At 43.0% G+C, this 23,284-nt stretch overlaps 1 protein-coding gene across 2 annotated transcripts in view; it reads right to left on the bottom strand.

The window, feature by feature from the left end:
- Positions 1-23,284, bottom strand: part of NCK2 (NCK adaptor protein 2) — a 143,231-nt gene that overhangs the window by 14,775 nt on the left and 105,172 nt on the right. For both annotated transcript variants that reach the window (XM_054585800.1, XM_054585811.1), the window contains exon 4: positions 5,958-6,679. In XM_054585800.1, coding sequence (XP_054441775.1) covers positions 5,958-6,679 — 722 coding nt within the window. The remainder of the gene's footprint in view (positions 1-5,957; positions 6,680-23,284) is intronic.

Here is a 23,284-nt window from a genome sequence, read left to right as displayed (position 1 = left end):
GCAGCAAGACATGCACCTTCCCCCCACCCCACCTCCATGAGAGCGGCCCCGCTGAGCTCCTTCCCAGGAACCTCCCTAGGCATTTCAGCCTCCAGCCTCAGAGCTCTGACCCAGTTTGGGAGCATCTGGGCCTTATCTCCACTGATTTTGTGTGTCCATTAGCAAGCTGCATGCGTCCTAGGGTATCAAAGAAGCCTAAGAGCTTGTTAAGGATATTAGATTTAGTGTAAAACTGGACATAATTGTTTTGATAGTGGTGAACAAAATAAAGACATTGTGCATCCATTGAACTCGCCTGTGTCCACCATTCACATTGTTTACATGCAGAGAAAAAGAATCCTGAAAGCTGGTAGCCGGGATCCAGGAATGGGTAAAATGGAAAGTTTATTGTTCATATGGATCGATGGTGTTCCGTTATCTCACACTTAAGGAGGAATCAGTCTTTTTAGTAAATGAAACTACACTATACATACATTATTTTTACTTTATGAGGCTACATATTTATCATATCATTCCTGCTTTTACTATATGTTAGTGTGATTTCAGCTTTTATAAGTTACTTGGTATGATTTGGTAGGTAATTTTTTGGATCTGGGAACACTTGATAATTTTTCCATATAAATTTATGGTAGTTGCTTCTTCACTTTATGCCACTTTGGCTTATGAAAGGTTCCATAGATTTTTTTACAAAAAGATTTTGTTTATTTCTTTTTAGAGAGAAGGGGAGGGAGAGAAACATCAATGTGTGGTTGCCTCTCGTGTGCCCCCTACTGGGGACCTGGTCTGCAACCCAGGCATGTGCCCTGACTGGGAATCAAACCAGTAACTCTTTGCTTTACAGGCTGACACTCAATCCACTGAGCCACATGAGTCAGGATAGAACTACTTTTGAAGAGTGGTGGAAACCCATATTTACTTTCTTTTGTTTATAACATAGCAGGAAAAAAAACAAAAACAACCCTCCATCCAAAGACCTTCATTATAAATGATGGTTGTGAGGCTAAGATGCCAGGATTCTTAAGTGCCTTCTACATTACTGAAAGGCCAGTTATTCTCTGCAGGCTGGTTCCACAGGATTTTATCAGCAGCCTGTGATAACAGGAGCTCCACAGCTGAGCACTCAACTGGGAAGAGCTGGGAGCCTTGACCTTTAAATGAAGCCAAGGGTACAGTTCAGAATTCCTCTTTGGGACCCAAAAGAAATTACAAATGAGATCCTGAGGAAACCTGTGATGGATTATATTTTGAGAACTAGCTTTAAGTAAGGCTCTTGTCTTCTTTTCACATATCGCAGTAAACAGCATGAGTGAAGATTTTTGTTTTTAAAGGCAAGTACTGAGGAGCTAGGTGGGGCAGAGAAAGCTAGGGTCACTAAGGTTCTGGGCCATCTGGGAATCAGGTGAACAGATCAGGTGATGAGGGAGTGAACTCATAGACAAGCGCCCACACTAATGATCTTTAGGTCCTTTCCATTTTAAAAATTAGATATGTTTGAAGTTAGAAGCACTGCAAAAGTATAAGCTTAAAATTTTATCAGCTACTGAACAACAAATACAGTTAGTTAGCAAACTTTAAATAGCTTAAAAATAAATAGAAAAACACTTTATGAGATGAATCAGCATCTCAAAAAAAATTTCACTCAAAAGAAGCTGACAGTTATATATAAAAAAAAATTTGACAGAAGAGTTATAATTTTCACCTTTAAGCATGTTTATAATGCTTAGAAATGTAGCATTCTACAGAAATGGAGTTTAAATTACTGCTGTTAATGTGTATAGAATCACTAAGATTGCATAGAAGATACCAGGGGTTTTCAAAGTGTGGTCACAAGATCAGCAGCATCAGCATCACCAAGGAATGTGCTAGCAAGGAAAATTCTGGGCCCTGATCTCCTTATCAGGAACTCTGTGGGTGAGACCCTGCAACCCCTATTGCACAAAACCCTCAGGTTCTGGTACACTTCACGGCTGGAGCATCACTGATCTAGAGATCAAACTGCCTGAAAACTGAGTTCTGGTTAAAAACCATGATTTCTGTAAGAAATATACAGGGTGGGACAAAACTAGGTTTACAGTTGTTCATACGGAAAATACTTAATAAATAATAATCCAATAATAAATTCTGTGTTTTTCATATTCAAAACTGTAAACCTAGTTTTGCCCCACCCTGTAATTTGAAAACTATAGCAAGGAACTATGCTAATGGTTTATTCTGTTCCTTCCTGATCAAATAATTTTAATAGGTTAAAAAAGAACAAGGAATGAAACACAACTACTAGTATGAACACCGTATGTATTAAATTATATACCTATGGCAAGATAGTGTTTCTCTACCAGAAACAATGTGTTGTATGAGAAAAAATTAGTATCTACGTAATACTGTGTGATATAAGTATAACCAAAAAGGTGTTGTCTTGGGATCTTTAATGTCTTACAGATGAAAATGGCTTTCTACTACAGGCTGATGCTATAAAGCCAGTCATCTTTACAGACCTTGTCCTCGTGCCCTGTCACTTTCTGAATAACCTTTTCAGAGATGGGGGATGTAGCAACTGGAAAAATAAAATACTGACAACTTAACCAGCTCACCAGAATTCTAGTTCTGGTTATTCCTAAGTGAAAGAACAGTCTTCTTACCATACTCAAGGAGCAATTGTGGACAAATAAAGTATAAGGATTTATGATGGGCATACAAAGGACAGGGAGGAATTGTGAATTTCCTAGATTTAATGAGCTATGATTAGCAGGTAGCGGTATGATAATTAAATATAGAGAACGGGAAATGATACTTTCATTTTTAGCTAAGGATACATAACAAATACAGATGAAAGGAGAACAAGGGAGGAAGAGAGAGAAGATGAAAGAACTCGAAATAGTAGGGATTGTGATTCAGGACAGGAAAAAACCATGGCAGGATCATTTGGTTACTTCATTCATCCCTTTATAAAATGTGTTATGTAACAGATGCCTCTGAAACACCCAACACTTCACTGATACTGGATATCACAGGATGTGGTAATGTTTTTGTTTGTTTTTCCAAAATATGCATTTCTTCCCCACAAAAGTACACATTTCCCAGGACTCAGATTTGGATATATTTTTATCTTTCAAAACAGAAAAATAGTAAATATTTTTAAATGCAAAATTATCATCAAATAAGAGTCTAGCTTATTTATATTGGGATCACTTAGGCTATCTTTAAAAAAATGACATACATCTTGAAGATGCACTCTAAGAAAGCCACTGAGCTTATTATTCACAGTTCAGGAGTCCTGAGGTAATCTCAATCAAAGGAAAGTTCCAGGCCCAAAGACTTCAAGGAAAAAAAAAAAAAAGGAAATTCAATGAAGAAGCCGCTGAGTCCCACAGAAATGCTGCAGCCATCCGAAACATTTCCGACCCCCACACACTGCAATGTGCTATGTTAAATTTTGAACCCCAGCCCTCATGTTGGCCTGGCAATGACTTAAGAGGCCAGGCTCTCATCTTAGAAATGCCAAATGAACAGGAAAAAAGACAAAGGAGGAGAGGAAAGGAGATGAGGGAGACACCCGCAAGAGGCAGAGGCAGTGGATGGCAAAAAAAGTAGTAAGTAATGGATTTGTCCCTTTGTCCATCTAGACAGTTCCACAACAGCTGCAGATAACAGCTGGGAATATACCTGGTTATGAGCAAGAAGAGCAGCCAACCTGGCCCACTTCTGCTGTCAGGGGAGAAGCAGCAACATGTCTTAAGAGTCCCTTGTAGCATCCCTTTGGCATAAGGCAGGCATAAAACAGCAGGAAACGCCACATGTCACAGCAAGATCCATCAGGACAAGCAGCCCTGCACAAAATCAGGCCACATGGCAGTCTTCAGACTAAAGGTGCCACTGTGGGTGTAGAGCTGATGCAAGTCCCAGCCAAGCCCGTTCTGCTCCCACAGCCCTAGGCCCCAAGCACACTATTAGTGTGTTGCAGCTTGCTCTAAGTTAAAACAGAATACAAAACAAATAGAAAGTCCCCCATACAAAAAAAGTTTAAAATAAAATGTAAACAATGTTTCCATTACATAGAAACTTAGCTTATTCTCTAGTAATGTTGGACAAATAAGACACTGGAGCATATTCAAGTTCTGGAACCCACATAATACAAGTATCCCTCCCAGTCCAGAAGGATTTGGTCTCTGAGTTCAGACAGTGACAACTGCCTGAATGTACCTGTCCTGTGGAAAAGGAATAGGTTCTCCTTAAGGCCAGCAACCTGTAGGACGCTGTTCTCACCTACCCTCTTTCTGAGGACTTTCTTTTTCTCAAGTATTAGCCAGAAGCAACAAATAATGGAGCCAATGTCTCCACACTGTGGGGTTGCTTTAACTTGTCTCTATTCTAAGACATCTCTTCAAATTCAAATTTTCTAAATCAAGATTATACTTTTTGATGCTGAATTACACTTATTCCTTAAGGGTTCTGGGTTAATCACTTTACATTATAATTGGTTTTCTAGGGCTTCCTCTGAATTTCTACTTAGAAGAGTTAAACATGCTGTCGTATTTAATTCTCTTAAGCCTCAAACATGATCAAAAGGAAGCTATGCACAGAGGTTACGTCACGTAAGAACAATTTGATATGATGTCTTGCCAGGAATGATAAACTCCGGTGACTGGATAAGAAAATCTTAAAGTTCAGATTTCAGATGTAGCTATAACATTCAGACCCAATATGCTTGCTGCCCAAGCACAGCAAGGGGGCCACTAACTCCATGAGCTCTCTACACCATAACCGGGTCTGATTTCCACCACTATGAGGCTCCGCCCTCCTCAAAAAAGAACACATCACAGTTGCCTCTTGAGTGTCTGGAGGGGAAAAACATTTCTATAGCCTTAGTTCCTTGCAGATCAACGAACATGAGTCTTGAATATGCACTCACTTATTGTGGCCATCAACATTTCCAGAGGACAATTACAGTGCATAGGACATACTTACCAGTTGTATAGTGTGAATTTAAAAAATTAAATTGAAGAATGCCAGAACCAATACAATGTAATCACAATGAAATCGACAGAGCTCTTTGTTTTTTGAGGGGCCTGGGGAGTCGTACTGTATGGATGGCGTATTTACAAAGAGTCCTACAAAACCAGTTGAGTATTTCCATAACACACATATGCACATATGCATGTGTGCACACACAGGCTAGGCTACTTCATGGGATTCTGGCCCAGTTCCTCCTCATAGGTTCAGGCATGTACCTAAAACACAGACCTCAAATTTCTCTACTGCTGGAAATGGACCTGCTCTAAGTCAGGTGGTCTCAGACTTCTGATTCAGTTCACACACACAAACTCATCTCTCTCTAGAACTGCATTTTTCTTTTCAATTTTGTTCATACGTGCTTCAAAAGCTTTTCAGAGATGAACTCAGCAATGCTGCCTGTGGCAGAGATGACCTTGGGATTATATACATGGTTTATAAAGAAAAACCAACCAGCCAACAAAAGGCTGTGTCAGAAACCAGGTTCGCTTCTGGCTGCAAAGAGCTGACATGTGTGGGACCCAGAATGGAGACAGTTAACCAACAGGACCTTGGAGGGAAGGGTCATTAACAGAATGGGAAACGGGGAGAGAAAATGATGTTTAGGTCTGCAGAAAAGAGGAAAATCTTAGTAAAGAGGCAAAACCACCGTCATGAAGTAAAAGTATTTACTTTCCCTAACATCCGCAAGACAAGATGTCTCCTGGGGCATAAGTGGCAATGAGGGACAGGTGAGTCACTACACTCAAAGCCAACTTGGGTATACTACAGAGGGGCATCTTATACAGGTAATATAGACCAACTGTATTCTTCTATTTCCAGTCTGTTCACACAATCTGAAAAGGGATGCCACACATTGTTCAATATATACACATCCACACACACATATTTACTGTTTTCTCCTGGAACCTCCCTGGCTTGGGCAGACCTTGCAAACCCAGGTCACTTACCGAGGACTCACTGTCCCTAATGAGGAAATCACCCTCGCGGCCCCGTTCGTTGAGGGCACATTCGGCCTGGTGGCGTGTCACGTTCCCGTAGTACCACTCTCTGCCCGCGAAGCGCCCACTACCCGCGGGCCCCGGGTAGCTGATCTGAGGGGCGTGAGACGGAGGCAGGGCCGGCCCATCGCTGAGGACCACCACATAGTTTTTGGGGACCAGGCCGACCTGCCCCCGGGCGTTTTTGCATTTCCACCACTCCGGGTCGTTTTCCGGCTTCTCAATCACCTCCATGGTCTCCCCTTTCTCAAAGTTGAGCTCCTCCTCAGTGACGGAGCTGAAGGGGTACAGCGTCTGGACCACATGCAGGATACGGGCGCCCTGGCCATTGCTCAGGGACGCACCCTTCCGCAGACTCAGGAAGCTGGGGGACTCCGCGGCTGCCTCGTCCACCTCCTCCAGGACGTAGTTAGAGGGAAACCAGCCGATCTGCCCGTTGTAGCTGCCACGCCACCAACCATCGCTGCACTTCTCCATGACAGTGACACGCGACCCCTTCACCAGGGACAGCTCGTCCTCCCTCTCAGCCACGTAGGCGAACTTGACGAAGGCAGGGATGTTGAGATCGTAGATGCGGTCTGCACCGCCCCCGTTGGCGGGGTACTCCGAGTCGGTGCTGGGAGTTGGGGATGCGTCCCTTGCGCTAGTCTTCCTCTTGGTCTTGCCGAGGCCTGTGGAGACACAAGGACCCAGTGGGCACCGGCACGTGCGGCAGGACGCCATTGGGCATCGTTAGGACCCTGCTGCCAACTCCTTGCCCATAAAATTCAAGGGGACAAATCCACCTTGGTTACAAACTTAAGATCACTGTCAGAAAAGTCACATGTTGATGGCTGCCATGTGCAGCTTGCCAAGTGACTAAAAGCTGAGAATTACAAAAACTGACCTCTTTGCTTGACTCTAAAAAATGCCAGTGTACAAGCAGCACAAAAGATAACCAAACAATGGAAAGTCAGTTTCCTTCTGGAATGATTACAGAATTCCTGTGCCACTTGAGAGAGAAAAATAAGCTATGAAGGCACAGACAAGATGTCTTCACATTGCTGTACTGGGCAGGAAACTGGATTAAATGAGCTCAAAAGACCTGTTCTAAGGAGGTTGAGAGCTCAGCAAGCAGCGCTGCACCGGGCTCCCCGACCTGCACCCACTCAGGCCCGTTTACCCTCTCCTCTCCCAGGCACTGTGCCCTCCCAGGGCTGCCCCATTAGGCAGAAACCCATACCCTTCTCCTTTCTTCTCGTCTTGCAGTTATTTTCTCTCAAAACGGAAGGCTCATTTCCCACAACAGGTTGTGATGAGTGAAAAATTAGCTGATACATTAACTCCAAGGCAGAATTTTTCTTACTGTGACTAAAAACTCACTAGTGGATCATAAAATCAATTTCATGGGTTGGGAGCAGACTATATGTATGTACTGCCCCCCCTACCCCTGGAGGGGGAATGAAATACAAAATTTTAAAGTGCATCAAACCCAGTATTGTTGCTTCAGTTACGTATGTGAGGGGTTGCAATGTGAAAATTATTTCTTCCCATGCATAAATTTGAAAAGCCCGAAGGCAAAATGCTTTAACCTGGTTAAAATCCACAGAATTCTGGAACCTTTTCGAGAAATGAGTCAAGGAGAGGAAAGCACGTCGGCCCCCAGGGCTGAGGTGTGCCACGGGACCGGTTAGGGCTACCTGTCTACATCCTAACTTAGTCAACATGGAGACTATGATGGTATGGAAACTGAAGCCATTTGCAGATTTTTAATTTAATTTTATTTTCCAAAATGACATAAAGCATTTTAATGGGTAGCTTGTACCCCACTCTCCTTTATCCCTAAAAGTGGAGTAAAGACAGAATGATCCTGAGGATTGCCTTTGTTTTTGGTCCCTTGCTGAGCAGGTAGTTCAGGAGGAATAAAATGCTGCGTCGTGGCCATCCTGTACTGTGGACATCTGGGCGCTGCCTCATACAGTGGACATTCCCCAGGCCAATGATTCTGCTGCCCTGGGACACAGGCCCAGGTCAGCGCCACCCGCAGGGTGAGGCCAATAAAAGGCACTCAAATGGCACATGTGAGGTGATAGCACACTGACGCGAAGTGGTTTCAAGTCAATAACCAATTCCTTAAGCGAACCACTCTACGCTTCCTTTTTGTGTCATGACAAGTATATGCACATACATGGAAAATACAGGAAGGAGGCAGGATGTTAGACCAAGTAAAAAATTTAGATTTCTACTTAAGAGTTAAACTGCTTTACATGGAAACATGAACCTCTAAATCTTGGAACAAGTCCTTTCATGGGATTTCCAACCTAGGATGGTTTCACTGAGTAGTGAGAGAGCACTGTGATGATTCCATGGCTTCGTGATCCGGAAGACAAGGCAGCTCATGAAAGGAAGCTCCATCCAGAAGGCGCAGGCACTGCCAGCCTCGCAGAGTAGCCCGTGCACTGAAGCACCACAGCAGAAATGACCAGGTGGTCCACTTTTCATTTGTAACAAAGATTTCAAAAAAAATGTAATTTAAAAGTAACTGTTTATTAGACCCTTTCAAAACTTTTAACACAAGCCACTGAAAAAATACGCATGGAAGATCAAGTTTTAGAATATTCACCAGGACATAAAAGTGTCAAGGTCAGCAGAGCAGACATTAGACCTTAGTATAATACACTGTTGAAGACACTTTACAACTGGTTTATGAAAGAATATACTACTTTGTCTGCTCACTTTGTTTTCAAACACAAAATAATTTAATTACTTCAGCCATTGAGTTCCTGCCAGATACCATCCTAGACTTTGGGGAGAGTGAGATAAAAGAGGCAGGCACACTCCCTGCCTGTATGGAGTTTTATTTTCTCTATCAAGACTGAAACATTCTACATAGCACCCATACCATGGAAAACCGAACTGTTTTGCTCTACTGTAATCAAAACAATCTGAGGCCACTCGGAGAGGGATTGGTTGGGGGAGGGGGTGGCTATAGCAGGGTGACTAAGCACAGCCCCAGGGGGAATCCTGAGCAGGCAGCTTAGCTGTGCGCTCTTGGGCACTGTATCAGTCTACTATGGCTGCCCTAATGAAATACCACACCGGGGGCACAAACAGCAGAAATTTATCTTCCCACAGTTCTGAGAACAGAAGTAGATAAAAGGGTTGGTTCCTTCTAAGGCCTCCCTCCTTGGCTTGCAGATGGCTGCCTTCTGTGTCTTCACATGGCCTTTCTGTGTGTGTGTCTTAATTTCCTCTTTTTACAAGGGCACCAGTCACATTGGATTAGGGCCCACCCTAAAGACCTCACTGTAACTTAATTGCCTCTTTAAAGGCCCTGCACCAAAGAGTCACACATTGACTTACTGGGGAGTAAGATGTCAACATAAGATTTTGGGGGGACATAATAGCCCGTAATAGGTACCTAAATTTGGATTATATGTATAAAGCACAGAGGTATTCTATGAATGATAAAAAATTACTAGTCTAATTAACTGAGTTGGGGCTTTGCATTTTTTTTCTCAGAACAGTATTTTATCAGGAGAGGGCCACAGGCCTTTCTGAATGCTCTTGGCCATCACCTGAGTAGTGCCAGACAGCCACCAAAACAGAAAGTTTGCCCGTCAGGCTTTTGGCACTTCGAAAACCTTACTTACTCCATGGGAGCAATGTCATATGCAGCTGTTGCAGTGAAATTCAAGAGACAGGTGTCTGGGCACAGGGAAGAAGCTGACCTTATTGACATCTACATTATTTGAAGCCTCACAACAGTCCTGTGGCAAAGAGGGCATCCCCCATTTCTGCAGATGGGGAAATGAATGCTAAAAAAGATCAGGGACTGGTCCAACATAGCCAGTGAAGAGGCACAGACCTGTGCTCCTAATAAAGGTAACAGTCAAGAACACAGCTGTTAGAGGCTGCAGTGCCACATGGCTTCTATGGGAAATACATGGCAGGACTCTGAACTGAGGAGTCAAGAATCTGTTCTCACAATGCCCCACTGGCCCTCCTAAACAGCGAGGAACACTTCCTCTGATTCTAGGAGATGGAAATGGCCCCTGTCTCCCCAGGTGGAAGTGGGGCTGAGGTTTAGGGAATGAAGATTTGGGCTAAGAAATGTATCGCGAGTAACCATGAAGCCATATGACCAATGCCATGTGACAGCTGGTATCTCAAAGGGCATGTTCTGAATGTAGAACCGGCAGTGTGGGTCACGTGTATGTGACAACAGCAGTGCTGCTGTGCATCCAAGACGGAGAGGAGCGAGGAGTAAACATGAGTCCTGAGCCCTAGATGACCAGCTGTGTCCGGTCTCCAAACGATGTTTCTGACTTGAAGGTAAATCTGTTACCTTTTAGGGAAAGAGCTGCTGTGGGAATTCCACTGTTCCCACTTTCTCTGTGTGTATATTTTTACTACACACCTTCTGCTCTGTTTCTTCTTTAATGAAAGTCATACCATTGACTTCTCCCAGTTGAAAAATAACTTGAACTCCAATGTAATTTTAACAAGGATCAGGTGAATTTTTTCCTCTTAAAATTTTACATATTTTCCCAGTAGGAGAGACGAATCCTCACATCCATTTTGCAAAGGCTCGGCCCATCTTTATCTACTGTAAGTAAACAGTAGATAACCCAAGCTTGGCAGACCAGAGGCCCTCTCTGACCAGCTTCACTTGCCCCATCTCTGCTCTGTATTTCAGAAGAACACAATTTCCAGGAGATTCCCTTGGGGCCTGCCTACCTTGGCCCAATCCTGACTTCCTGTGCAGCCTGGGCCGTGAATGGGAAGAACCCCCAGGAGGAGGCCTGCATGGCCTGGCTTTACCCTTCACTACACCCTCTCCTCTCTCTCAGGTATAGGAGCCTCACCTTGCAGGACACCAGGTGGTTGCAGTCCCTGCCACACTGGACTTACTGAGCATGAGGGAGTAGTAGTGTGACCAAAATCTGGGACTCCAAATAATGTGCTTTTCTTTCAGTTCTCTAAACAGAAAATCCAACTGCACAGTTGCAGCTTCTGCTGTGGCATACTTTGAATAAACCATATTATGAATGAGAATATCTAGAATGCAACCATTAGGAAGCCTTTCCAATTGCTGGTGTGCTGTATTAGGTGATGGTAACATTTTTTGCAAAGCAATGATTTCCTCCACAGCGTGTTCAATAATTAGTATAAACTGCCACGGCTTTGCACAAAGAAGACAAAGAAGGAATGGAAATCACTGTTAAAAAAAAAAAAAAAAGACATTGTCACACATGGCATGAGTTTAGGAGTGACCAGGATTTTAGCTTCTACCCTGGAAAGTAGGCTCTGAAAACATTTCAGCTTCCTCAATTCTATAATCATGAAATTGTGGCATTTAAGATCTAGAAGAAATCAGCCTGCTCAGTTGTTTCAGACTGTTGCTGTGGAGAGTGGCCTGGAGTCCTGTGTGTGCTGCCTAGGCGGCCAGGAAGACATAAGAACCCAAATCCCCTTGCCCCCTACATGGGCCCCCCACCTCCGCCCCCAGCAGCTCCAATGTTCTCTCTGCTCTACCAGAGGTCCTGGGCAGGATGGTGCTGGGCAATGCGTTCTACAGATGAAGTGGGTGAAAGTCTCGGAGAGGCCAAGTGCTTGCCCCAGGCGTCCCGGCTAGTCAGCAGCCAGGCTGGACAGCAAGGACACACACCTCTGAGGATGAGCTGCCTGGGATGGACTAGGTCTGTGACCAAGGGAGGACACGAACAAGCTCCTTGACGGCTCTACCTCCGTACCTTTCACATTAAAGACCAGCCACAATTTGTGTGATGAACTTTATTTGCATATAATAATAATAATAAAAAAATAACATGTGCACCATCAGGAATGGTACTTCTCACTCTGTGAGCAGACAGTGTAATTTTCAGTGGCAAAAAGCTGAGCTGGATTTAAAACTACAGGCATACTCGTTTTATTCTGCTTTGTTTTATGTTCTTCACAGATGTTGCATTTTTTACAAACTGAAGGGAAGACGTTCCACCAGCTAAAAGACAGACTGCTTGCTTTATTGTGGCCTGGAGCCAAATCTGCAGTATCTCTGAGGTGTGCTTGCATACACTTTTCAGATTTTGTGACAATCCTGTGGCACTAAGCTATTGAATCTCTGAGCTTGAGTCACATTTTCATTGACAATAATAAGCAGATTTTAACTTTCCTGTAATATTACATACATTAAAGACTGAGTTCTAATGATAGTTTGAATATGTTATACATTATTGTTAGTTATTTTAAAGTCAAAATCTTTTACATACTCCTTTTAAGAAAAAACAATGTTATAACAGATGACTTTAAAATATGCTCTGTCATCCTCCGGCTGGTGGTCTGGAGATTTAAGATAAACATCAAACAAATTTGATCACTCAGAAATATATTCAAGCCAATTCATTTAGAATAATGTACTGTGCATGAAAAAGGGGCCACATACTAAATCTGATGAGGGAAGGCCAGCATGGTGGGACTTGCAAACTCAGAAATCTACAGTAACCACAGAGGATCTGAACATAAAAATTCCTAACTAAAAGCGGGTCATGTCCTAGGCCAGCATCTTCCTTCACAAAGGTCAATCTTTAACCTTAACGGTGCCTGTCTATTGTCTTTTTGCATCTAAGGTAACATACCTTTGGAATGTCAGAGTAATCTCCTTTTCCACACCCCTGAGGGCACAACCTGGGCACCAGTGCAAGAGACCACAGAGCCCTTTATCTTATCCCCCCGCAACCCACATACCATCTCTATGTGCTATAAATGTTAAGTATTAACTATCCAGTACCCACCAATGTAAAAGAAGTATGAGTCTCTTTGTGTTTACCCCACCTCAGAGATTTCCCTGCTCTGCTTTCTCCAGCCCCTTAATCTGTCACCAATGGATTTGATGTATCCCTCTTTACCTCTCCTTCTTTGATTTTAATGTGTAGAATAAGCTGCAAAACTGCCACCCTCAGGAGCATTTTCTTAATCCGATAATATTTTGCTTCCTGGCAACTGTCAATTTGGCTCAAATTAACTCATAAAAATTCTCTACCACAGACTTACAGACTTATGTCAGCAGCATCCAAGTTTTAGGAGTTCGATAGCAAAGACATTTTACTTTTTGTTACTAATCAGATCTGTAACATAGACCAGATTTAACTAGAAAGCTTTCTTGTACTTAAAATATCATTTATAAGTTAAGAATCGGGGTTATCAATTTGCGGGGGATTCTCCCATTAGACTTAGGATCTATTATTAAAGTCAACTAAAAATTACAAAAGGCTTTTATCATTAAATGCTAAGAAATGTGACAAGATTTGATTAAGGTACAAAGTGACTGAAATAAGTTTTCATATAAGAGTTAGGAATAATGTTTGGCTTCTAATAGCTTTTCATATTATAATAGGTGCATACAATTTGTATTTAGTAAAAACTAGATATGGCATTAAGATTAGCTCCCTCCTTTCCAGAGAATATCCAGTTCTAACATTTACGACCAAAATATTTTAATTATAAAGGGAAAATCTAAGTTTACTACACTTAAGGTTTTTGAAAAGATGACCATTTAAAATGCACCAGTTCTCTGTTGTTGTTTTAATCTGCTCAGCAGCCTTCCCTTAGGAGTCTATGTGAAGAATGAAGGAGACAGCAGGAATGAGGCCCAGGGAGAGAGGGACAGAACCCAGAGGACATGAGTTGAGTTCTTCGATTCAACCACAGTTCCCAATGATGTGAGGTAAATCCCTCTTTAAGTTTTCTCCTCCTCCTCCTCCTTTTTGTTTTTCTTTAAATCTACTTTTAAATTGACTTTCTGCCACTTCAATTAAGAGCTCGGGGCGGCGGGGGGGAGGGGTGGAAACAAACTCGTACTCTCCTCCCCACTCTCACTTCTCTCCTATTCTAGGTCCTTCAATATGGCAAACTTTATTCCCACTTAGAAAAGTGGGCCCTCTGATCCACAGGGGCATACATTCAAAGATGCCCAGCAGAGGCCTGAAATCAAACCCTGTCTGTATTGTTTTTATCCTACATATACATACCTATGATAAAGCTTAATTATAAATCAGGTACAGTAAGAGATTAACAACAATAATAAAATAGACCAATTTTAACAATATACTGTAATGAAAGTTACGTAAATGGCTTTGGAAGATTATTAAGTAAAATAAGGGAGACAAACACAAGCACTGTGATACTGAGACAATCTACCTGATAACTGAGATGCCGAAGTGGCCAACGGTCAAGTGTGGATACAATGCGGGTAATCAACATCCCAGTGGAATGGAGTGGAACAGCATGAAACTTCATCACACTACTCAGAAGAGCATGCAATTTAAAACGTATGAACTGTTTATTTCTGGAACTTCCCATTTAATATTTTCAGATATCAGTTGACCCCAGGTAATTGAAACTTGGCATCAGGTGAAACCGGGGCTAAAGGGGAACTACTGCATTTGGGTAAACTGAAAAGAACACAGAAATACTTTGTGGGCAGCCAGGTTTGGGTGTGGAAGTGAGGGTAGGGTGGTGGTGGAGGGACAGACATCATTACCTTGTCATGACTAACTGCTGTGCCAGTGTACATGTTTCCTACACTCAGAGAATCTTGGGTTTAAAATATTTACCACAAAGCCATATTGAGAAATCTGTGACACTGGATGACCACAGACATTTGGCCTTAACCAATCAATAAGATCTAACCTCAATTTTCTGGAGGCACTCAGATTTGACTTAGGATGGGTGCAAATGCATTCATTGGGGCCAGTTTCTTAGGCATGGTTGTCAGATCAACCCCTAAGTGCAGCTCAAGAGAGTGGGACAGGCTCACCCGTAGAAAACGATTTCAGATAAGGCCAGATCTAGGTCAAAACAGAACCAAGCATCAAGGCCATCACTCAGCTGCTCCAGTCAGCATCTATTTTTTTTGTCCCACAGAGGCTCAAGTTACTGACCACTGAACACGAATCAGCTCAGGAAAAGAGAGAACATGTGTGCAGACGAGAGGGCAGACTGTATCAGCTGTGAGCCAGATGTGCAAGACTTCTCGGGGCAACACTCTGGAGAGCAGGATGGAGCTGGAGGGCAGGGCAGCGCTGCAGCAAAGACATGTTCCATCGGGGCTTGCAGAATTGTGTCAGGCAAAGCAAAAAGCTAACCTAACTCTCTTCCAAGTGTCCTGCTGGTAGGAAATACTCTACTTGGCACCACAGACTCTCCACTGGGAACCAGATATGCTTAAAGAAGAAGAAACACTGCGTCCTTCTGAGATAAAGGACTAAATGAAACTGTGATGGCTTTCTAGGTCTTTTATGTGCCTCTTTGGGCACCAAGTACACTCACAAAAAATCCCAGCCTTACGATTGTTGCTGTATAGCAGTCCCATCCACACTATGCAAGGTCCTAACAACAACAGCAAAGAATATATCCTCTTGACAGCCAGGATGTGCTAGAAACAAAGGAAGCTAAAGATTAAGTTGGATCTGGAAACTTTCTTCCTCTAAAAGTTTAAATCTGGCTTTTAAAAACAACCAATGCTCTTTCCAAAAGCTCAATCTGTGTGTCCCTGACCAGATCGCAGGCAATCTGGCCCATGGGAAAACACCATGCACTCATGAGCAGGACTCGTGTCAGCAAGGAACTCACTTACTGTGGCCTTTCCTCACAGTAAAACAAGGCCGATCCCAAGGTCTGCTGAGCACGAAGATTTCTAAACAGCACTAAAATGATGTGATGTCACTTCTCAGGAGAAACTCTGCCTCCCCCACCACAGAGCCCTGGGACACTCCCCAACCCCACGTCACCACCCCCTCACTGCACTGTGTTTATCTCCCTGAAAAAGGCCATGTTTAGTCATTTTGTGGCCTCAGGGCCTGACATTCAATAAATGTTTGCTCAGCTAATAAACTCCGCTTCCTATCCTATCTTACCGCCACTGTTTTGTATGCATTCTCCATCCTTCTAGTCTGACGTCTCCACTGATACCCACCCATGTTGCCAGGATTGTTAACAAGGCTACTTAGGTGCAGAACCAATATTGCAATTAGCAAACCTTCTAAGTACATGCCACACCAAGCCCTCCCTATAACTCTTTCTTTCTTCTATCCTTCAACAAAACTCTGAGAGCCTACTAATGTGCCAAGCACTCACACACCTGGAAGTCCAATGGCCAGGGTGGAAAGCGCTGCTGTAGCAAGGCTGTGTCGGAGGGGTCCGAGGTACATGAGTTCATCATGCACCCGGCTCTATGCTCACCCCCTAAACTAGAATGAATTGAGGAGACTGACTTTCACTATTCCCAGGCCTGTGCATCTCACATGTAGACCACTCACTGTGTAATGAGGCACTGTACTGTGTGCCATATCAAATTCCCAAGTACAGGGCAGGTTGGGGGTGGGGGCGGTCCAGAAAGGGAGGGATGAAGGAGACTCCTAAGATGAAAGGAGCTGCCATCCTGAGGCAGATACACACAGATTGGGGAGAGGCTGCCAGTTAAAGGTAGGACAAAGGAACGAGTCACTGTCCCTGTCCCTACGTTCCCTACACATGAGGAGCCAGCTCAGAGGGACAGGGGTCAGGGACAAAGGGCCCACCATCGCATGGGCCCCTGAGTCCAGAACTCTGCACTGGAATTTCTATGCTTTCTTATAAGAAAGCCCATTCATTTGTGAGCAGGCAGGTCAATAACATGACTGAATATTTAAGCCTGAACAAAATATTTGAGAATTACAGAATTCTTTATCAAATGTGAAGGTCAAGATGCCAATGAAAAAATGTTTTTTAAAATTTTAATGAAATATTTTAATTGACAATACATATTTAGTACATCTCAACACATATATCCAGATCCATTAGCACAAGCATTTTTTAAATATGCAAAGGGCGTATATTCAAAAGGATTAGATAGGAAATTCTGCAACATTACTTAACGTGTCAATCTAGTGGCAAAAGTTCAACATGCAAGCATCTTTTCAAGTCCATACCTAAATAAAGTAAAATGTGATAAATAAATGAAAACAAGAAAAGGGACAGCATATTCATGCATGTGGCAAGTGGTTGGCAAAGACAACTGAACCAGACTCCAGAAAACTTTCTCAGGCCACGTTCCAAGCCCAGCTTCTGTGCCTACTAGCTTTAGACCTTGGCCATTCCATAACATCTCTACTCCTCAGTTTCTTCATTTGTAACACAGGGATATCAGTGACATTTTGTGGGCTATTAGGAGGGTCCAATAACTGAGGATCACAATTAGTGTAGTGTTTAGTATACAGCAAGAACCCAAATGATAGCGGTCATTGTGTTTATTCCCATTATTATATCATCTAATTGTTTTCCTTTCCCCTTGAGGACAAATGCAGAATCAATGGAGACAAGAATAAGTGGTACATTCTCAACAGAGATGCACACATATCTATTTTTTCCCTAAAATGCACCCGGGGAGCAGGTCTCACCTCACTCCTGGTCTCTGGTTTAAGACAGGGTCCCTATGGAACGCAGAGAGGATGCTTAATAATGGAAAACGGGCCTTCATGTAGGGAGTGAAGAAAGAGCCCCATTTTCCAAGTCGAAGTAGGCAAATGATCCGGAAATCACGTTCTGCTTTCAATAAGGCGAACATTGGTTAGTGAGATGCCAGCCAGGTCCTACGGAGGTCGCAGGTTCGTTCCCTGCCTGTGCTCCAGGAGGTCTTGGAGGTAACTGGGCTCCTGCCTCCACCCCTGGTCGTTCATCTGTGGCTTTGTGGACAGCACTCAGCCTGGGGCTCTGAGGCCTGTTCCCGGCTTTGCTGTGAGGAACCTTTGCAGCCTTGGACAAGTCACTCAACCTGCCTGATTTTCAGAGAAAAGCTCTGTACCAGCTTATCTTCTGGGCTTTTTTAATATTCTAAAATTCTATATATTATCAAATGAACTTCGCCTTTCAACTTAACTGTACTAACCAGGCTATGAAAAAACAACAACAAAAAAAAGCAAAACAAAACATAGAACCATAAGAAGGCCAAGTGGCCCTTTTTGATCCTCATAGCCATTTTTGTTCACAGTACTGTTTTTCTTAGAGCACATTAAACATTATAGATTGAGTCAACTTAATCGACCTAGTAGCATAAAAACAGCTAAAACTGCACTACTAACTCATGCTCTACTTCCAAACACCCATTTGTAAAATTTCCAACTTAGACAATCAACTGCTTTACTCCTTAAAAAAAAAAAAGGTAGAATTAAGTGACATGCCCTGCAGACAGCTGCCATAGGAAAACCTATTTCCACTGGGAAACCAGTCAGCCACAGTCGGTAACAAGTGTTACAAAGAGCTGCCCTCAGGTGGCTTCCTGGGGAGGACCACCTGGGTCATAGAATTTGACTTCAGAAGCAGAGAGGGCAGTGTTGAATTAAGAGGGAAAAGCACTGGCAACTTGAAGGGGCTCAACTGCTAGACCAAAGGGTACTTGAGTACACGCAGGCTGCTGCACAGAGAAACACACACAGCCTGTCTAGCTAGGCCCACCCATTAGACCCGGCCCAGCATGGGTCAGGCAGGAGCCCTGCAGATGCACACTACCCTCCCGTCCAGGGAGCAGTGGTGAGCACCAGGAGGGGGTATCCGGGGGAGAGGGGGCACAGAAGGAGGTGCCAGCACTGGCCTCACAGCACTCTGGGGCTCAGTTGTACACATCCCAGCACATGCCAGTAAGCAAACACCCCCTGTGCACCTGTGCCTGTCACCAGGCACAGACAGGACAATGTAATAGAAAAAATGAACATTTGAGACATGTCGATAGGGTCTAAAAGGAGAGCATGTCATATGGGGAAATGTAGTCACAAAATGCATTGGTTGGAAGATTGTACCTTAATTCCTAAGCATTTTAAGTTCATGTTTCTTTATTCTAAAATTTCACCAGAAAAAAAATTTCACCCTTTTCACCAGAAAAGGGTGTGTTCTACGCTCTTTAGAAAATAGAAGTGAAGTACAACAATAGTAAGAAGCAACCAAGATGCCAGTTGTTAGGAAATACATTACTTGATATTTTTGTCCTTCCTCAGGACAGGAGGGGGTACCCCCTGGACCAGAGAACAGAGCAATTTGGTTTCACATACCCATGTAAAACTGCACACCAGTTTCCCTTCATTTTATCTCCCTCACCATTTCCCAGTCTCTCTTAGCTTTCCTCCCACTGGTATTCTTTTTAACAATCTGTCTGTATTTTCTAATTATCCTCCTGTTAATCTGTTGTTAGTTGTTTTACATTTTTGGTTCTAAAACTTAAAGGCTTACAATATACAAAAACAAATCCAAGTTTATTTTAGGTGGCTGGCATCACAATTACTGTAAAAGTTTCCACATTATATAAGAAATACATTTGGCAGGTCATTTCCCCTGTGAACAATCTTAGAAATCTAAAGAATTCCCAATTATGATACCTGATATTTAATTTATGTTCATACGACGGTAGATTATATAACAAAGAATGAAAAGGTATATCTGATGTGTTAAATGCAATTCTAAGAAGCCAGAGTCTTAATGTGAAGAGATTGTTCTTTGTTGAAGAGGAAAGTTTAAAATCAAATTGAGATCAAGTCACGAAGCTTTCCTTTGTTCTGCAAGCTACAGAACTGCAAAGTGGTCTATAAGAACTATGATTACTAGCCAAATAGCTTTCCTTAGTTCAAAGTAAAATTGTCTTTTAATTTTGATAAAAAATCCAGTTTTTACATTTACTGTTATAATAACACCCTAATGAGGGTCAGAAATTATCAAGGTCCTTTGAATAAGTAAATAAATCAAAATAAATAAAAATAAATCAAAACAAATTGAGATATCTTAATCTTCTTCTCACGTGTTACATACAAACTTTTCATGGGGAATGGTTTGGCCTTGCATTCTTTATTGAAATGAAGAATCCATTGCTTAGAGATTGACTCAGTTTAGGAAGTTTGTTTAAGTGACATGCAGAAAGACTAATAGTAATTTTCTCTTCTTGAAGAACATTCGACTGAGAAAACAAACTACTTCGAAGACAGATGCACTCTAAAGAATCAGCATCTCCTCTTACATGGTTTATAAAGTACACAAAATACATGCACTCATCTGATGCACCAGGAAGCATATGCAAGCTTGCTCACTGAATCTCCCTTCCAGCATGTGTCAAGATCAGGAAAGAGCTTGGTATTTCCTGGACTAACTGCCCTGTGACGTCTAGTATTCATAACAGTAAGAAGTCACCTACCCCTGTAATGTGATTTTGATAATATATGTGTATAAATACTGGGCAAATAGACAGAAATGCTTACAGACACAGTATTACTGGGTGATAAAAACCAGAGGTGATTTTTTTTTTATTCTCCCAATTTTAAAATAAGTATGCCTGTCTAAAATGAAGGCTGTATAAAACCCAGGTATTTCAGAGATGATGATTTTGAGGAAGAGCTGTGTGCAAAAACCTGTCATACAAAGCAGCCCTGAATGACAAAGATGGCTGAAACACTGTGCTTGCAGCAGCCACAGTACATGTTTGCTGCTCACAGAAGTGGTGCTGAAGTAAAAGTCAATTGACAAGAAAGGAGATATGGGCCTGGGACATTCAGCTTCTGAGTCATGTTAATTAATGGCCCCTGCTCACCTCAACTTGAAGGAATCAGGCAAAGTTATTAATAAGTGACTCCCCTGAGGCCAAAGAGCAAGAAATGCTCACCGAAGGACCTGGTCCCCTAGTATTCAAGGGGCCACAGCAAGGATGGAAACCACAACTGCTGTGCCAGGGAATGACTGAATTCACCAATAACCATGCCAAGCAGTGATCATCCCACCCCCGGCTCTGAATCCCTAATTCTTGAAGCAATCAATCTCTGTAAATGTTGAAATCAGGGAGACCTGCTCTGAATTTCAACCCCATCACTTACTGTGTATTCTTGGGCACATCACTTAACTTTCTGAGCCTCAATTTTTTCCATGTGAAAAATGATTATGGCCCTGGCTGGTGTGGCTCGGTGGACTGACTGCCAGCCTGTGAACCAAAGGGTCGCTGGTTTGATTCCCAGTCAAGGCACATGCCTGGGTTGCTGGCCAGGTGCCTGGTATGGGGCACATGAGACGCAACCACACATTGATGTTTCCGTACCTCTCTTCCCCTCTCTCTAAAAATAAATATATAAAATCTTTTTTTCTAAAAAAAAGATTATGTTCCTCTTAGGGTTATTGTGAGGATTAAACAAAAATGTAGCGGGCACCTAGCACAGTATCTGGCACAAATCAGGCTCTCAAAGAGAAATCATTCACTGTTCGCTCTGGAAAAACATATAAAATCAGTCTGGAAGTCTTGATTTGAATTTTTCTGCTGCATTTACTTTTGTTTGTCTTTGGGGTGTGGGGTGACACACTTTTCAGCTGGGGACGTTGGCTGGGGACTCCTGTGGCCCTCTGGGCACAGCTGCCACTGGGCCTCCTGTGGGCCTTCCTGCCAAGGGAGGGCTACAGTGGCAGCTCTCAACAGGGTGCTGAAGGCCTGGGACCTCCCCAGGACAAAACAAAGCCTGAAAGCTTGGCTGAGGTACTGACATAACAAGCTGCTTCAGAAAAGTAAGGTCTCCACTGCAGGCCCTAAAGAAAATTATTTGTATAGAAATTCAAAAAACTAAAATTCACTTAAAAATAGGAAGTACATTATGACAAAAAGCTAAATTTCATGTCTCCCAAAGTTGAGATTCATGAACATTTTTACCGATGTCCTGCCATCACCTCAAACTCAAGTGGGTCTTTCCTCGGGGCCTGTTTCTCTTCCTACTTCCCCAGTTCTCTTGGTCATTCTGCTGGTCATTCATTCACACGCAAAGCCCTTGAGTCACTCATGACTCTAATCCAACTGTTCTATATCCAGGCAACAGTGACTCTAGGCTTTTCCTTCAAAATTCCTTGGATCTGTCATGTTCCGTTCCCATGGTGAGCTTGGGACTTCCAACATCAGCCCTAAGTCACACTGAGTGCTTGTTCCCAGCCTCCTGCTGACCGACTGGTTCCCTCCAGTCTCTTCCTGACACCCGGGATCAGGAAGCCAACTGTACACCCTCTATTTGCAATGTGGAAAATCTTTGGGAGAGGGTTCTTTTTTCAAACATCATCAGGACTGCGGCTGGGACCTATATTGTGTGATGTACTTCAATCACTCAGGACTCCCCAATGTTCTCCTTCACTCTGGTCAGCTGGCTCAATGTCCTTCAACAGGTCTGTGGCTTTCAGCTTCTATATTCACTTGTGTTCTTCTGCCCTCAACTAAAGCTCCACCTCCTCTCCTAAGTCTCAGCTCAGCCCTGGTATTCTTTACATGAACAACTACATTCAATTTTCAACATTTCATGAAACAAGTAATCACTAATCCCATTTTACAGATGATGCAGTTGAGGCTTAGCTTTCAATAGCTTATAGGAAGCTGCTCAACTAGTTAGCGGTGAAGCTTGGACTTGAATGTGGGTTCCTCCCACCCCCTGCTACCAGCTATGCTATGCTGCTTCCGGAAGGGCAGGAGAGAGGCCTGAACTGCACCATCCAGCCCCTGTATCCAGTGGAATAGGCAGGGACCATGCCACTGTTCAAATGAGGACTGCCTCTTTGTACGTGTGTCATTTTTCCAATTATGTCACAAGCTTCAGGGAGTCAGGATCTAAACCTTATGCTTTCTTTATGTCCTGCCAGATAAAGTAATGTCCAGCCAGGCGTCCTCTTCTGATCTGAGCATATACCCTGTTACAAAGTGCTTATCCCTACATAATGTTTGCATCCCTATTTCAAAGCCTTTGGTTACTTTCAAAATTCACTCAGCAGGGAATAAAGTGGCTTAGAAGGGATTTCCAAGCGACGGAGTGAGGAAGAGACAACTGAAATTCAGACTCGGCTCCCTCGGCTGTGACACTCATTACTCACATTTCATTCATAACGAATCACATGCCCAGGTTCAGACCTGCTTAGGACATTTATAATCACAGCAAAGACCCACAATCCCACAGTGTCTAAATGAAAATTCCCCCACATCCTGTACTACCATGGAGGCTGTGAGTCTGGGAGATTGTTTCTGGCCATTGCTTCTCCCTCTCTCCATTGTAACAAAAAAGCATATATTGAACTGGCTCAAAACTGGCTCAAAACTGTCTGGGCTGATCCAGCAAGAAGCAGGGATTTCCTTACATGGAAGCTGGTGATATGGAGAGAACCTGCTGACTATATAAAGTTCTGGGTCAAGTATACTGGAGGAAACCATTCTGATGAAGAATCAATTGGACATGCCTATACTGGTGTTAATCTTGTGTTTCAGGTCCAATCTC

The sequence above is a fragment of the Pteronotus mesoamericanus genome, unplaced genomic scaffold (genome assembly GCF_021234165.1).
Source record: "Pteronotus mesoamericanus isolate MK-2021 breed Mesoamerican mustached bat unplaced genomic scaffold, CSHL_Meso_final contig_121, whole genome shotgun sequence".
NCBI lineage: Eukaryota > Metazoa > Chordata > Mammalia > Chiroptera > Mormoopidae > Pteronotus > Pteronotus mesoamericanus.
Note: the sequence above shows the minus strand (reverse complement) of the source record. Positions and strands in the feature narration are given on the sequence as shown.